The sequence below is a fragment of the Miscanthus floridulus genome, chromosome 4, assembly GCF_019320115.1.
Source record: "Miscanthus floridulus cultivar M001 chromosome 4, ASM1932011v1, whole genome shotgun sequence".
NCBI lineage: Eukaryota > Viridiplantae > Streptophyta > Magnoliopsida > Poales > Poaceae > Miscanthus > Miscanthus floridulus.
Genome location: NC_089583.1, coordinates 38,969,225 through 38,985,945, shown reverse-complemented (window position 1 = coordinate 38,985,945; position 16,721 = coordinate 38,969,225). Strand labels below are relative to the sequence as shown.

Genomic DNA, 16,721 nt, shown 5'->3' with positions numbered 1-16,721 from the left:
AACATTTGAACTGTAACCATAACATTTATAATGTTTAATATTGATGGACCTATCATCTACGTAGCGTATATAAAGCGAAACCCGATTCCATGAAAAAATATAAATTAAAATCAATTATAAAACAATAAAATACGAACGGGCTATCACTGTCGGTTAGCAACGAACCGACAGTGTTGTCGTAACCATCACTGCCGGTTATCAACAAACCGACAGTGTTGTCTTGCTCAACACTGCCGGCTTGAGCCATGAACCGACAGTGTTGGCTTGCTCAACACTGCTGGCTTGAGCCAAGAACCGACACTCTTGATGCAACCATCACTGTCGGTTGGGACTACAAACCGGCAGTGTTGTTCAACTAGACACTGTCAGGTGGAGCCAGGAACCGACACTGTTGCCTGTAGATCAGTGTCGGTTTTTAAGAACCGACAGTGATATCAACCACCCATCACTGTCACTATGCCACTGTCGGTTCAAAATCCAGTAGTGAAGGGGGTTTTTGAACTGACAGTGATGTCCAGATCTAGGGTAGTGTGTGCATCTTATTCCATCTCCTCTGATGCAACGTATGCACCAACCATATCACCAAATTAATAATATGATCCACTTCATATCATTATGTGACCGCATTGGTTCATCGATCTTAACTTCACTTGCTCTTCACCGTTGCTTCGGCCCATCAGTGCCAAGTCATCACTCAACTTGCCCTTCACACTGGCAACCGGTTCGTCAAGCCAAGCCTTGTCTTGATATTCTCCACCTTAGTCACATGACTCCATATCATGTCTCATATGCAATGAGCTCCTTCATCACATGTTCACCTGTGGACTAATCTCCTATGTATCTCTCATAAACACATATTAGTCCACCTAAGTTATCACTCAATTACCAAAACCAAACAAGGATCTTTCAACACTATATATTGGATATTGGCTGGTGACTCAGAGTCTCAGATGCTGCTCTTTATATTTCTATCTTATGAGCTGCTCTTTGATTTTTAGAGAAGTCTTATTTGTGAATAAATTTATTGTTCCTGTAAATTGCTATTGTAAATCTCTACTGTAGCAGAACTCCAAGCCTCTGGTAAGCACTTTGCACTTGTATTTTATAATCACTCCCTACAGACAAACATAAGTGGCATTTGACATGTACTATGCAAGTGGTCTTGAAAATACTACTTCATAACTAATTAGTCTATTATAATATGAAGAGACCCGGTAACATTTATCATATTATCGAAGTATTTCTCAATATAATCTGTACATACCATTTCCATATGTCGAATCCAAAATTCAATTCATGGAAACATTGATAACAAAAAAATAATATTTCAGTCTCTTCTTTAATTTTTAGCTACATGGCTTATTTAACCAAGTTAAGTACATTGAGTACGAAGGAAGGAGAGAAGAACATTTATAGGATGGCTAGGGTTCGTGAGAGAAAGACACGGGACTTCAACCAAGTTAAGTGCATTAAAGATGAAAGGGAGCATCTCTTGGTGAAGGAGGATGAGATCCGACATCGATGGCAAGAGTATTTTGACAAATTGTTCAATTGTGAGAATATGGACACAACCCTTCAGTTGGATGACTCTTTTGATGACACCAATAGGCGCTTTGTGCGGAGAATCCAAGAATCTGAGGTCAGAGAGGCGTTGAAAAGGATGAAAGGAGGTAAGGCGATGGGACCGGATGGTATCCCAATCGAGGTGTGGAGATGCCTCGGGGACATAGCTATAGTATGGCTAACCAAGCTGTTCAACCATATTTTTCGATCGAACAAGATGCCTGATGAGTGGAGGAGAAGTATATTAGTACCGATCTACAAGAATAAAGGGGATATTCAAAGTTGTACGAATTACCGGGGAATTAAGTTGATGAGCCATACTATGAAGCTATGGGAGAGAGTTATCAAGCATCGCTTGAGAGCAATAACGCGGGTCTCTATGAACCAATTTGGTTTCATGCCCGGAAGGTCAACCATGGAAGCCATTTTCTTAGTAAGACAAGTTATGGAGCGGTATAGGGAGAAGAAGAAGGACCTACACATGGTTTTTATTGACTTGGAGAAGGCTTATGATAAAATACCAAGGAATGTTATGTGGTGGGCTTTGGACAAACATAAAGTCCCAACGAAGTACGTCGGGCTCATTAAGGACATGTACAACAATGTTGTGACTAGAGTTCGAACAAGTGATGGAGACACGGATGACTTCCCGATTAGGATAGGACTACATCAAGGGTCAGCTTTGAGCCCTTATTTGTTTGCTTTAGTGATGGATGAGGTCACAAGGGACATACAAGGGGACATCCCTTGGTGTATGCTTTTCACGGACGATGTAGTGATAGTTGATGAAAGCCGGACAGGAGTGAATCAGAAACTGGAGTTATGGCGGGAGACTTTGGAGTCCAAAGGTTTTAGACTCAGTAGAACTAAAACTGAGTATATGAGATGTGACTTTGGCACTACTACTCGGGAGGAGGAAGATGTTAGTTTGGAAGGTCAAGTAGTGCCTAGGAAGGATACCTTTCGATATTTAGGATCAATGCTACAGAGGGACGGGGATATTGATGAAGATGTTAGCCATAGAATCAAAGCAGGGTGGATGAAGTGGCGGCAAGCGTCTGGTGTCCTATGTGATAAAAGGGTACCACAGAAGCTAAAAGGCAAGTTTTATAGGACAGTGATTAGACCTGCTATGTTGTATGGTGCAGAATGTTGGCCTACGAAAAGACGACATGTTCAACAGCTAAGTGTCGCGGAAATGCGTATGTTGCGTTGGATTTGCGGTCATACAAGAAGGGATCGAGTTCGGAACGATGATATACGTGAGAGATTAGGGGTAGCGCCAATTGAAGAAAAGCTTGTCCAACACCGGTTGAGATGGTTTGGACATGTGCAACGGAGACCTCTAGATGCACCGGTGCGTAGTGGAATCCTAAGTCAGGATAGTAACGTGAAGAGAGGCAGAGGAAGACCGAAGTTGACTTGGGTAGAGGCAATAAAAGGAGACTTGAAAGGATGGAATATACCCAAAGACTTAGCCTTAGATAGGAGTGCTTGGAAGACAGCTATTCACATGCCTGAACCTTAATTGCTTCTGATGGGTTTCAACTCTAGCCTACCCCAACTTGTTTGGGACTTAAAGGCTTTGTTGTTGTTGTTGTTGTTGTTGTATGGCTTATTTAACCAAAGACAGTTGCTTTTATCATCTTTTTAGTGATTTTGAAGTTTATTTGCAATGTCTTGTCGTATTAGCAAAACACTGAACTTTCAGTGCTCAGTTCAGTGCTGTGGAAACAACTTTGACAAAGCACAAATAGCTAAGTACTTCCAAATAGTGAGGTCTGTCTTGCCGGCTACACTTGAAACACCATCAATAATTACTGCTTGCATGAGTAATTTTGATATAGGTGGATTAGCACTTTGGTAATTTTGAAACATCAATTACACCTGGTATTTGGCCGTCAGTTTCAGTAATTCAGTATTCTATGTAATAGTTTGGGCATGATTTCATGTACTACTCTTTGTCTTATTGTTTTCCAAGGATCTTAGATGGAATCAGTTGAAGGGTTGCATCGCAGTCTTAATGCCTTGTGACTATGTTAATTTAACGAATTTTGCTTTTTGGATTAAATGACACTCTAACGTCGGTATTTAATTTCATAGTATTGTTTTTAGTACAAAAGCTTAGTTGTCCCGTAGCAACGCACGGGCATGCTACCTAGTTAACAAGAAAGCGTAAGTATGGGTTGACTTTTAACAAGACATTTGTGCATGTCTTTGTCTTTTCAAACCAACTCTTTCATCGTTTCATTGAATTGCAAAATCTCCCCCTCTAATTTTGCAGCCTTTTAGCCTCCAAGTGGGCATCCATCGAAGTGACTGGTACCGTGAAGCTTGAAGAAGGTTTTATATCAAGTAATTTTTAGGGGACGGTTCACTAATAAAATTGGTTCTGTAAATTATTTATAGGACGATTCTATAAAGAGGGTCGTCCCTAGAAACACTCGATTTCTAGGCGATGGTTCTTTTACTACCGAGCCTACAACTGTTCTTGAAAGTGGTTACGTTTCTAGGGGCAGGTTTTTCTTATGAGACTACCTCTGAAAATGGATTTCTAGATAATGGATTTCAAGAGGATACGTGAGCTACGGTGCTCTTCGTCCTAGTTATAGGTGGTTTCTTATGTGAACCATCAATGTAAGAAATCGGTGCTAGTAAAAAAAGATTTGTGTATTAGCGATACCTTTGCTAAAATTTACTCTGTTCATCCTAAATTATAGATCGTTCTAAGTTGTTTAGATACATAACTTTTGCTATGCATCTAGATATATATTTTTCTAAATATATAGTAAAAACTATGTATCTACAAAATCTAAAATGACATAATTTGAAATGAAGATAATACCTACCTTCTCGTTGAGATGAAATAAAGCTTAACCTCTAAACGAATCGCATCTAGAGATGGTGTCCTTGTAGTCCAGGGCAGGATGCAAAATTGGACTAGGTCAAGGAGGAGGCAATAAACAGCGACAAGGCCTTAACTTGATTCAATTCATTCAATTTTTCCATTGGACATGTTTTAAATTTTGTAATTCTTCATTGGACAATTATTTTGCCCCTTCGCTGTAAACTTTCCAGCTGGGGGGTTTGGGGCTGCCGATTCTATAGAGGAGGCCCAACGTCAGATCCATTGGCAACGAGTCGGTGCATGAGTAGTTGGGCTGGGTCATCGGATGGCGTGTGTTTATTTGCTTGATGTTTAAAAACTCTATAGAAACGTAGAGGGAAAAAAAGGTCAATTTCCACCTCCATCAATTATATCATTGTAGTCCGATTTTTCTTATAGGGCCTGTTTGGCAGTGTTCCTTCCGGCTCCGGCTCTGGCTTCTCCGGAGGAGCCCTGTCAAAAAAAAAGCAGATGAGCTAGAGCCGTTCTCCTCCAAAACGGCTCCAACTCCTCCAGAGGAGCCCTCAGAAGGAGCCATGCCAAACACCCCCTAAAACTTCAAAACCTATAAACTCTCAAAATCATTTAAATTACCTCTCTACCCTGATTTGAACTTGTTTTAAAGATAGTTTTATCTTTATTTAGTAAAAAAATGGTAAATGTTTGACAAGGTTTTCCAAATCATATAAAATATCTGTATTCTTATAAAAAAAACTAACAAAGATCATAGAGATAGATTGGGATATGAAGAATCCAAGTAAAATATTTAGAGCTTGTGAAAATAAATCTAGAAGCTTCAAAGAATTAGATTTAGCTCTACAAAAATTAGAGAAATATCCAAAAAATCTAGAAAACTTCAAAAACTTTCTACTCAATGTCTAAACATGTTTAGAAACTTTGTACTCCAAAAATATGAGATGCAACTAGCATGAATGCAACGTACATTTATGTTGAATGCATTCATGATAGGCATTCATGCTGGTTGTCTTACATTTTTTGGTGTGCAAAGTTTTCGAAACATGTTTATGCATCGATTATAATGTTTTGGGTATTTTCTAGATTTTTGGGATATTTTTTCTATTTTACTATAGCTAAATCTAGTTATGGAAGCTTCTAAAGACACTTTCATGAACTCTAAATATTTTATTTGGATTTGTCATATTTCAATCTATATCTATAATTTCAATAAGTTTTAGAAGCTCAAAGGCAGTTTTTGTGATTTATTAGCCGTATCAAGTATTTATCATTTTTAACTAAAAGAAGATACAACCGCCTTCAAAACCACTACAAACCAGGTTGGGGGACAATTTAAACAGTTTTGAGAGTTATTAAGAGAGCAAGACATATGGTTATGATGTTTGAGGAGAAAAACTAGACTATGAGAATAGTTCATGAAGGTAGAATGAACTTTTTCTTCATAGAGTCATGTGGACAAAGACAATCTAGCCGGCTAGTTGGCGGAGGTGACGACAAGCTCTTCTAGACTAGTGACAATCACTACTACTTTAAAGATTTTTACAGACAGTGACAATAGATTTTCAGAGGCATGCAGGTAGCCCGCCTCTGGTCCCACGCCACTATTAATCCACATTTCTAGAGGCGGTTATATGCCCGCCTCTGCAAATAGATTAGTCTCCAACCTTGTGTTCATACTCACGCAATGGTTAGTCTCCAAACTCAACCAAAGCCCATCATTCTCCTGACAATTACTCATCACAACTCGATACATAAGGGCACATATCAACCTTGTGTTCACACGTTTCCTTTTGCATGGAGCGTGTGAAAGTGATGCAAATAATACTCTAATGCTAGTACGGTCAAATTCGGTTAACGACCAATGATGTTGAAGGTTTAAACAGTAGAGAGCTGGTTTTAGAGACTCTGTTGTTGTGTATGTTACTATTTTGAGAGCCTAAATTGATTTTAAGAGCTGATTTTTTTTCTTACTTATTAATATCTAAATTTACAAAGCCTCTTGAAGTTGCTCTTAGTCCCTAAGTGTAGTCCATGTATCCACACAGCATAGGACTAAACTTTAATCGTCTAAATTTTAATCACTACCTAACCTTTAGTTGAACTAATGACTAGTACCTTTAGTTGAACTAATGACTAGTTCAGGTCCAAATATGCTCTAGATGAGCAAAACATAGCAGAGGTGCATATGCTTTTGTAGTTGACAAATACTCCTGCAGATAGTCCCCAGCTTCAAGGATTAAGTGCAACAAACTGCGTCATCACCTAACGCGTACGCGTTTCTAGTGCGCGGTTACCTAACACGCATGTGCGTTTATTCCTAACACTTTCACACTCTTCTCAACGAAGAAAAGATCACCTACCACGTACACTTGTCCAACGAAAAAAAAAACAAGAAAGATCATTGTCGGCTGCCAACTTCAGACGACGCCCAACTCATCTGCGTTCACCTAATGCGTTCATCTAAAAGAAACAGCCAAGCAGGTCAACTCCTAGCTAGTCATAGAAGAACACACACTCAGTTCACTAGTCTTCACTGATAACTACTCCACTAGTAGCTGCAACCACCTAAAAGTTGTGTAAATACTACGTTCTCCACTGCACCAACCGCGAGTATGAAGTCAAGTCAAAATATACCATGCCCACACCTCCTTTGCCACGCTCCTTACGCAGAAAACCAACATCCTCGAGCCTCGCCGAGTTCTCACCACAGTCCACAACCAACATCGATTATGACGGCTGCCTCGCCGTCGCCGAGCAGTTGCGCCGTCTCCTCCTCCGTGGCCGTCGTGCTGCTGGCGCTACTCGCTGCCTCGGCGTCAGCGGCGGCGGAGAAGGAGACGCACCTGCGGTTCTACTGGCACGACGTGATGAGCGGGGCGAGCTCGACGGTGACGCGGGTGGCGGAGGCCGCGACGACCAACGCCTCCGCCACGAGCTTCGGCGCGGTCTACGTCATGGACGACCCGCTCACCGTGGGGCCCGACCTGGCGGCAGCGTCGTCGAGGGTCGTGGGCCGCGCACAGGGCATGTACGTCTGCGCCGGGAAGGACAGCCTGTCGCTGCTCATGGCCATGACCTTCGTGTTCGGGGACGGCAGCGCCTACAACGGCAGCAGCGTCGCCGTCGTAGGGCCCAACCAGGCGGCCATGGCCGTCAGGGAGATGGCCGTGGTCGGCGGGACCGGCGCGTTCCGGTTCGCGCGAGGCTACTGCCAGGCCCGGACCTACTCGTTCGATGCCAAGACCGGCGATGCAACTGTCGAGTACAACGTCTACCTCCGGCACAACTAGTGCACAGGGTTAATTTACACAGTTTCAGTGATAGTCTAGCAACCTTGAGCATATAGTACGTGGAATTCAGAAATAACTCAAACAACCTTGAGCAGTATACACGTTATCTTCTATGTTGTATTTTTGTTTATTCACACTACACCAATGAGATATATTCCATGATGTATTCTAGCTAGGATGTTTACATAGCATGAACAGGATGTTTCATGTGTATCTTTGATTGTTCACATAGTATACGTGAGATATTACGTGGCATTTTTGGATGTTTGAATAGTATTCATGTGATGTTATTTTTTATTTTCCTCTATTAGGTAGGATTTTTTTCCATTTTATTATTTTTGATTCTCCTAATATTTTGCTAATTATATATTTTATTAATTTTATTTTTTATTTAATTTGTTCATTTATTTTTTTTCTATATATTTCATAAAAATTGTTATTTATTTTCATTTCTCTTTTTCCATCTTTGTTATTTTACTCTCATTAAATATTTTAATATTATTTTTTTATCTTTTTATCTCGTACATTCCACGAGACACATATCATGCTTTATGAGGTATTTTGGGATGTCCACATAGGTCCTATTTCGCAGAGCTCTAGCTCTAGGAATTGTGTGCATTCCCTGGAGGTGGTCATCTATAGCTGTGGGAGTATCAGCCTGTTCGGGAGGCCGTATCATATCGTGGATTATTTACTGCTGGCTGGTTTGGTGTGAGAGAAAAACATTGTTCCTGGCTGGAAATTTACGATCGTTTACGAGCAAGCGAACAGGCTGTATGGCTCCCGGTATCCACAAGACAAGACATGGGCCGCATCATCAGAGGTGGTCCAGCCCACAAGATCAAGACGTGCACGGCGCTGCTCGGCGTGCACCGTAAGATATTGCATAGTACCAAATAGGCTACTTTCCTTGTAATTCTACCCCTCCAGAGTATATAAGGAGAGGTAGGGATCCCCTAGCGGACACGACGATCCATACATCTTATACTCAATACAATACACCAAAGACACAGGACATAGGGTATTATATCGATCAGACGGCCCGAACCTGTCTAAATCGCTGTCTTTGCGCCTTGTGTTACAAGAAATCTTAGGATCTATGACGACCTTTTGTCATCATGAATTCTGATATATTTATCATAGTAGTTGTATTTGTGACGACTGCATGACGAAAAACCAATCGTCAAAGATCATGCGTAGTAAATCTTGTTTAATGACGATTGCATATTTTTTCATCATAATTTTTAATGACGACCAGATTAGAGAGTCGTCACTAAATATCTTAAGGCCTGGCTAAGCCCATATACTAAGCAGACTTTTAAGCGGCCCATTTAGCTTTCTAATATTTTTTCAGCCCATTTTGTTTTATTATAATTAGCCCACACAATTTTTTGTTTGGGCCCATTTAGCTTACAGTCCAGCAGCATAACAGAACATTTTTTTAGTCCGATTTTTATTTCACATTCAGCCTGTTTTTTTATTTTCGCATTCCTGTTTGCATTTTCAGAGGCCCATTTTATAGCCAATATTTTTAGGTCCAGCCCATGCCACATTTTTTTAGGACGGCCCATGATAAAAAAATCTGAACCAGACAAAACACAAATAGTCCAAATTATTAAAATCACAGCTCAAACACATTCCATTCATAAACAAATCAATAGGTTAAATGGTCATACATCTACAGGGGAGAATTTTGAATTTGGAAAGAACCCAATCTGGACTCGTACATGAATGTCCATGGATTTTTGTAAGGAACAAATGGAAGGAGCTGATGCCGCAGATGAAATTGACTTCCTGCGAATATGCAAGTTTGCGTAAGGTAGAAGTGGAAGGAGCTGATGCAGCCGATGACGTCGACTTCCTGGGAATAAGCCATCAAGTAATAATCAGCCAACCAATCCAGAGTAATACAGTGCATGATTCAATTACTGGACAAAACAATCAGAGTCATACCATTCACCTTATTTCCATAATAACGGAAATCTAACCATCTCTAGAGTCCAGAGTTAGCAGGCAAGCAGGGAGATTACTACATTCGCAACACAATCAGAGTAGCATGTTGGCAGCCTGACAACCAGAGACCACGAGCAACGAAGGAGAATGGAAAAAATGGAGGCGGTACCGTGCACGACGGGGTCAGCGTTGAGGCGATGAACCTCGGCGACGAGCGCGGGCTTGGAGATGTCCTCAGGGAGGTCGCCGTCGATGAGCAGATGCCGACCTCGGCAGACACCTTGCGCTTCGTGTTCACGGACGTCTGCGAGTCTTTCCGGCTCCCCACGATGGCCACGGCCAGCCTCGGAACCTACGAGCGAGCGAGCGAGAGAGCACAGCGTCAGCACACAATCTGAGGCCTACGCGCCTTGATCCAAGAACTCACAGGCAGCGGATAGAGGGAAGCGGAGTGCTTACGAGTCTGGGCCGAGGAGAGCGCGGCCACATCGGCGGCTACGTCGCGGCGGACACCGGCAGCGATGGCCTTGCCATCGATGATTTGCGTCATCGCAGGGTGGCTGTGGTTCTTCGCGAGCGAGTGGGGGCGACGACTCCGGATGAGACCTGGGAATCTTGAGCTCCTCCGTGCACGCTGCCTAGATCCGTTGCCTCCTCGGTTCTTCCTCGTTGATGACTCCATTAAAATCTGCGGCCACCAGGACCTGATCCTCTGCTGCTAGCGTTGGATCCATTGCCTCCGGCGCCTTGGATTGGATATGGAGGGGTGGCGTCGCGGTCGGCATCTAGAGGGAGGGGAGTGGTAGCAGCAGGTGGCGGGCAGTGGTGTGGAGGCGCACGGGAGGGGAGGAAGCGGAGAGGGTGTGGATCCAGGAGCTGTCTAGGGTTTTGGAGGTGCTTTCATGTGAGGTTTGCTGCATCTTGGTCGTTCATTTTGATCTAATGGCCTGAATGAGGCGTGGCTTGCGGGCTGAGATGGGCCAGATCCACGAGATGGGCTTTATTTCTGCGAGCCTCTGTTTAATTTTTTTCCCTTTTATTTATTTGCAACGAATTTTATGTTACTAGATTGCAAATCATAAGAACTATTGTCTACTAAATTTATATACCCCAACACACAAGCTTGAGAAAAAGTTTGAGGTGCATATGACAGTCGAAATATGCGAGACCCTTGAAAACCTAGGAGTTGTAGTTAGGGCTCCATGAAATGGCGCATCCACTTGGTGAAGCATGCATATTACGCCTCATGTCACACTTCACATATAAAGAGAACACTAAAATCCTTGATAAACTTTTTTATATCTAGATTGTCTCTGTGGTTGCTACTTCTCTGCTAATCTCAGAGCACCTCTAACATATTACTTATCCTCTCTCTCCGCTAAAAGCATATATGAAAGATCTCCTATTATTAGTTTTCTATCTAGGTTTCCCCCTCTCCTCCAACATATTATTAGTTGAACTACGTCTGATGTCAAACAAAGTCAACAGATGATACAAATATATATATAAGAATAAATGTTACAATTGAGTTCACTTCCTGAAAATCAAGGAAAAATGAAGTGATTTCGTAGGTATTAATCGAACTTGTATTTTAGTGGCTCTATAAAAAAACAATAATTAGTTTGTAATGTCAGTTTTTAAAGAAATTAATAACTACTCGTACAGAATCACTTTACTATATAACAACGTCAATCAGATACTATTTTTTCATCATAACAAGAAATTAGTAATTACTACTGTGATTTCACAAAGCTACTAATCTATCTACACCTAAAAAATGTTCTGGATGTCCACGAGTACGTGCTTGTCGGACCCGCCTGGCAGCGGCCCAGAAAAAGAGAGAGATAGAGAGAGAGCGCCGCGGCTTTCCAGATTTGCGGACGCGGGAGCGCATGTGTTCAAGCGGGAAGTGGGATCAGACACCGGGTGAGTGCGCGTGACGTGGTTCGGCCAATAGGCTTGCACCACGCGGCACCGCGGGGCCCTATCGTCGTTGGGTGAGAGAGAGTAGAGAAGAGAGAGGCTGGCTGGAGCTTTGGAAAAGACGCGGGCGGTAGCCTCCGCGAAACTCCATGGAACGGGGCGGTGGCTGCAAAGGAGGGGAAAGAGGCGACGGAACGGAGCAGTAGTTTTTTTTAAGTGAGCGCTGCGTTCCTCGTGCTGGGCCACGTCCTAGGCTTTGGGCTGGTCCGCTGGTGTGCTGGCGCATGTGGGGAAAAGAAGTCCAGGCAGGTTTCCGGTTTCCCCATGGGCCATGGGGTCCTTGCATGCGCAAGCAGGTGCAAAACACGCGATTTAGAGGCCCAGGAGATTTGATTAGCATGCACGGGGTGGAGATCTAAAAAAAGCAAACACAGGACGGATATTGAAAATATAAACATACTATACATGTGGTGTACGCAGGCCTGCTAGGCTGCCCCCGCGTGGAGCGCACGGCGCAAGCCTGATGGGCTGTATATATAATAATGTGATAAATTATCAATTACATGCTGATATATACAAATGACTGTGGGACTAGCTATCTAATTTCTTTTAAAATTTAACTAAAAGTTATGACAAACTAATATTACCAATAATTTATTACAACTGCAAGGTAGCATGTTATGACGGAACATAGATCATCATAGACAAACTACTTCTCTAGGTTATGACGATTTTATTGCGTCTTAATGACGAACACATAATTTTCGTCAGAAAGTCATTCTCCACCCAAAAGTCGTCATAAAACAAAATGACTTATTGACGAATTGACACATCGTCATAAAAAAATTGTCATAGATCTTCATATTTCTTGTAGTGGTCACCATCCGGTTCCTGATCATGCGCACCTCCACCGATCAATCTACCATCGTGGGATACCCCTCGGTGGACTGCCCCTCTCCATCGCCGAATCGGCTCTGGACACTCTGGTTCAGCGCCGACCACCCTCCGATCCAGATCTATCGGAGGCTGCTCGGGAAACTCCAGGGGTTACGGCCCTACCCTTCGGGTTCACCAACGCCGCCGCCGCTTACCAACATGCCCAGAGGGGCAGATTCGTCGACCAAGTTAAAGATGTCCATCCTCTCGCCGACCAGATAACGTCATACGTCACCGACCAGACGTTCTGTCTAAAGCTAAGTCAAGCTTTAATATTCTTCTAAATATTCTCTAATCTCCATATATCGCCATAATGTTTCTCCGAACTGTTTTCTCCATGTTTGCTCTCCAAACGATTTTCCGAACCCTCGAACAGTCGCGTTGATGCTCGGATGCCTCCAGAGACGGCCCTGTCTCTAGCTCCTCCCTACACGTGCTACGGGCTCCGCGCTCTGCGTTATGGGTGGTCGGCAGCGGCTCCTTAGTCACGCATGTTCCTCCTACACGTGCATGGGCTCCGCGCTCCGCGTTATGGTTAACAGGCTAGCTAGGGCTGGAGACTCAGCTACACACTAACTGTTCGGGCGGTTTATATTAAATGCATCTTCGCTCCAACTGATCACCAAGCTACATACGTTGTTTTTTCTCTGGAATTCATATATTTTTACATCATGTACTACCCATTCTACATGTTTGTATTGTAGGGTTATCGTCCAGGTGATCGGACCACCTTGTGCTCGGACTTCTCCACCGATCAACTGGTCGGACCACTTGGTTCATCGACTTTGTCGCCGACCAGTTGATTCGACGGTTCGCTAGTCGTTTCTAGTCAATGCTCACTTCATCGCCGACCAGTTGACCAGAATGTTTGTCGCTCGTGCTTCATCACCAGCTACGTCGGTTACTCCTCGGCCCTCGGATTCTTCGTGTTCGAGGACTAAGTGGGCACACTTCACCGCACAGACGTCGCCAGCTATGTTGGGAACTCCTCGATGCTTAGACATCGCCGCCTATGTCGGGGACTCCTCGGTGCTCCGACATCACTGCCTATGCTGGGGACTCCTTAGTGCTCCGACATCGCCGCCTACGCCGGGGACTTCTTGGTGCTCCGATATTGCCAGCTACGTTGGGGACTCCTTGGTGCTCCAAAATCACCGCCTACGCCAGGGACTCCTCGGTGCTCGAACATCGCCGCCTATGTCGGGGACTCCTTGCTGCTCGGACATCGCCAGCGACGCCGGGGACTCCTCGCTCCTCAATGCTCGGTCATTGCCAGTGATGCCGAGGACTCCTCGGTGCTCGGTCATCGCCAGCGACGCTAGGGACTCCTCGCTCCTCGGTGCTCAGTCATTGCAAGCGACGCCGGGGGCTCCTATCTTCTCGGTGCTCGGTCATCGCCAATGACGTCGGGGACTCCTCGGTGCTCGGTCATTGCCAGCGACGCCGGGGACTCCTCGGTGCTTGGACATCGCCAGCTACGCTGGGACTCCTTGCTCCTCGGTGCTCGGACATCGCCAGCTACGTCGGGGACTCCTCGGTGCTCGAACTTCGCTAGCGACGTCGAGGACTCCTCGCTCCTTGGTGCTCGAACATCACCAGCGATGTTGAGAACTCCTCGGTGCTCGGACCTCGCTAGCTACGCCGGGACTCCTCGCTCCTCGGTGCTCGATCATCACCAGCGACGTCGAAACTCCTCGCTCCTCGGTGCTCAATCATCGCCGAGGACTCCTCGCTCCTTGGTGCTCGGACATCGCCAGCGACATCAGGGATTCCTCGGTGCTCGGACATCGCCAGCGACGCCGAGGACTCCTCGCTCCTCGATGCTCAGACATCGCCAGCGACATCGGGACTCCTCGCTCCTCGGTGCTCGGACATCGCCAGCTACGCCGGGGACTCCTCAGTGCTCGGATCTTGCTACGTCTCATCGGTGTGCTATCAAGCTACTCCATGCTATTCAGATCAGGGTGCTGATCTTGGGCAGCACGTCTGGGGTCTTGATGTGCGCATGTCAGACGACGTCGGCAAGCTTTTAGACTTCTTTGACCCTACTACAAGATTCATTCTTTATCTTCCAGCAGGCTCGAGAACTAAATGGGCACACTTCACCTTGCGGTGAATGTGTTTGTTCTCATCTCGAGGCTACGCCCGGGGACTGGCTACCTGCTCGGCTGGTCTTCTACTTTCTGACCCTGGCACCACGTGACTACGTCACCTACTGTTAGGCTCGGGGACTAGTTGTGGGGGTATGGCCCCCGATATCCACAAGACAAGACATGGGCCGCACCATCAGAGGTGGCCCAGCCCACAAGATCAAGGCGTGCACGGCGCTGCTCGGCGTGCACCGCAAGATATTGTATAGTACCAAATAGGCTACTTTTCTTGTAACCCTACCCCTCCAGAGTATATAAGGAGAGGTAGGGGTCCCCTAGCGGACAGGCTACATCAAGATACATACATCTGTAGTCACGCAATATTAGACGATAGCTAATACAAACCAACAGACCACAGGAGTAGGGTATTATGTCATACTGACGGCCTGAACCTGTCTAACTCGTGTGTCTCTGTTGCCTTCTTGTTCTTGATCTCACGCTCCTCTGCCGATCAATCTACCTTCGTGGGATACCCCTCGGAAGACTGCCGACGATATTCTATCGACAATAGCTCTAGAAAATCCTAAATCTAGAGCTGTAGGTATGTTAAGTGCATTTACATGAGTCATTTCATTAATATTTAATTAGATAAAAATAATAAACCACTTTAATTTAGTCTATAAAGTACAGATCCAACATAGATCTTAGAGATAGAGCTATGCCAAATAGGGATGTAATATACATGACATATTCCACGATTATCTTTGAGTAGCCATATGATACGCATGAAATGCTCTATGTTATATTTTAGGTGGTCAAAATAGTATCCATGTGATGTCTTTTTAATTTTGCTCTATTACGTGCCTTTTTATGTTTGTTATTTTGGTTTCTTTTATGCTTTGTTCTATCTTTTACTATTTTTGTATTTATGTTATATATTTATCTATTTATATATATATATATATATATATATCATAGCTTTTGTTATCTATTTTTTTATTTTTCATAGATATTATAAAGTCATTCGTATGAACCTAGATTTTTTATCCTAAATCTCAAATATTGTTCTCTTGAACATAGAACATCTCCCATGCGAAGACGAGACATTTTATCTTGAACCTAAAACATAGCCTGTACTCAGCAAACGACAGTTTTTCTACCTTCATGAAGAAAATACTATTTAATAATTTTAAAAATATTTATATGGAGTCTTGTTTTGAAAATTACAAAATGATTCATGGGCGCATGGGCTAGGTTGGCATAGGCTTGACTCCTAGCGGGCCATGTTAGGCTCATGTCGGGCCGAAAGGTGCGGGCAGTGGCGTGGGTGATTGATACGGCTTTCAGATGGGCTGGGCTGTGGGCTCCAATATTATACCATCTAGGATGAGGACTTCGGCCCGACTGCGATGCGATGATGGATGCACTCCGACCTTCTTCGCTGCCGTGACGTCGCAAGAGAACACCCATGGATCTCTCATGTCTTTCCCCGCGGGCCGCGGCACACGGCGCACATCAACGGCAGGAGGGAGAGCAGCTTTCGCTCGCTTTGGTGCAAAGCAAGCTGGCAGGAGATGCAGACAAAAACAGACGGCGATGATCTCGAGCAGGACAAGGTCCCTACCCACTCTACTCCCCTACCCTAGTCCCAGCTCCAGCTCTGCGCCTCTGACTGCCTGACTGCCCTACCCTGCATGCCATAGTTGCGTGCACATAACTGCGTGTGTGTGCAGGCGACGTGTCGTCGTGCCAAGCCACTGAATTGACGGAAGAAGGGAAAGGCGCTCGGCTGAGGAAATCAGGACAGGAAAATAAAAATTCGAAATTGTTGCGAGGAAAATACATTGTTTTTATTAAAAAAATAAGTTGAAAAATACGAATTATAACACTAGCGAACAGGGCCAAAGAATTCTACACACGCCAAAAAGGAAAAACAAACGTGATTCTCCCGGTCCGACGGCTAGGCGCGGACCGAAGCGAGGGATGGAAATGGATATCAGCATATTCGAATTAATCCAATCTGTTTCCGTTAAAATTTATAATATGTTACTAAATAGACATGTTGGAATCTATTTTCTCTATTTAATTTCATATCTATATTTG

The 16,721-nt window shown here is 44.3% G+C and overlaps 1 protein-coding gene and 1 long non-coding RNA gene across 2 annotated transcripts; one reads left to right on the top strand and one right to left on the bottom strand.

Annotated features, from left to right (window-relative positions):
• Window positions 1–6,936: 6,936 nt before the first annotated feature.
• LOC136551368 (dirigent protein 22-like) lies at window positions 6,937–7,836 on the top strand. The gene has a single exon (XM_066542933.1). It carries the CDS (start codon window positions 7,039–7,041, stop codon window positions 7,714–7,716), a length of 678 nt encoding a protein of 225 aa, XP_066399030.1. The 5' UTR covers window positions 6,937–7,038; the 3' UTR covers window positions 7,717–7,836.
• Window positions 7,837–9,328: 1,492 nt separating this feature from the next.
• LOC136551367 (uncharacterized) lies at window positions 9,329–10,546 on the bottom strand. Its single transcript, XR_010782538.1, has 4 exons — window positions 10,129–10,546; window positions 9,839–10,021; window positions 9,670–9,745; window positions 9,329–9,577 (listed from the first exon to the last, which is right to left on the bottom strand). It is a non-coding gene; the product is annotated as an uncharacterized lncRNA (long non-coding RNA).
• Between the last annotated feature and the right edge of the window lie 6,175 nt (window positions 10,547–16,721).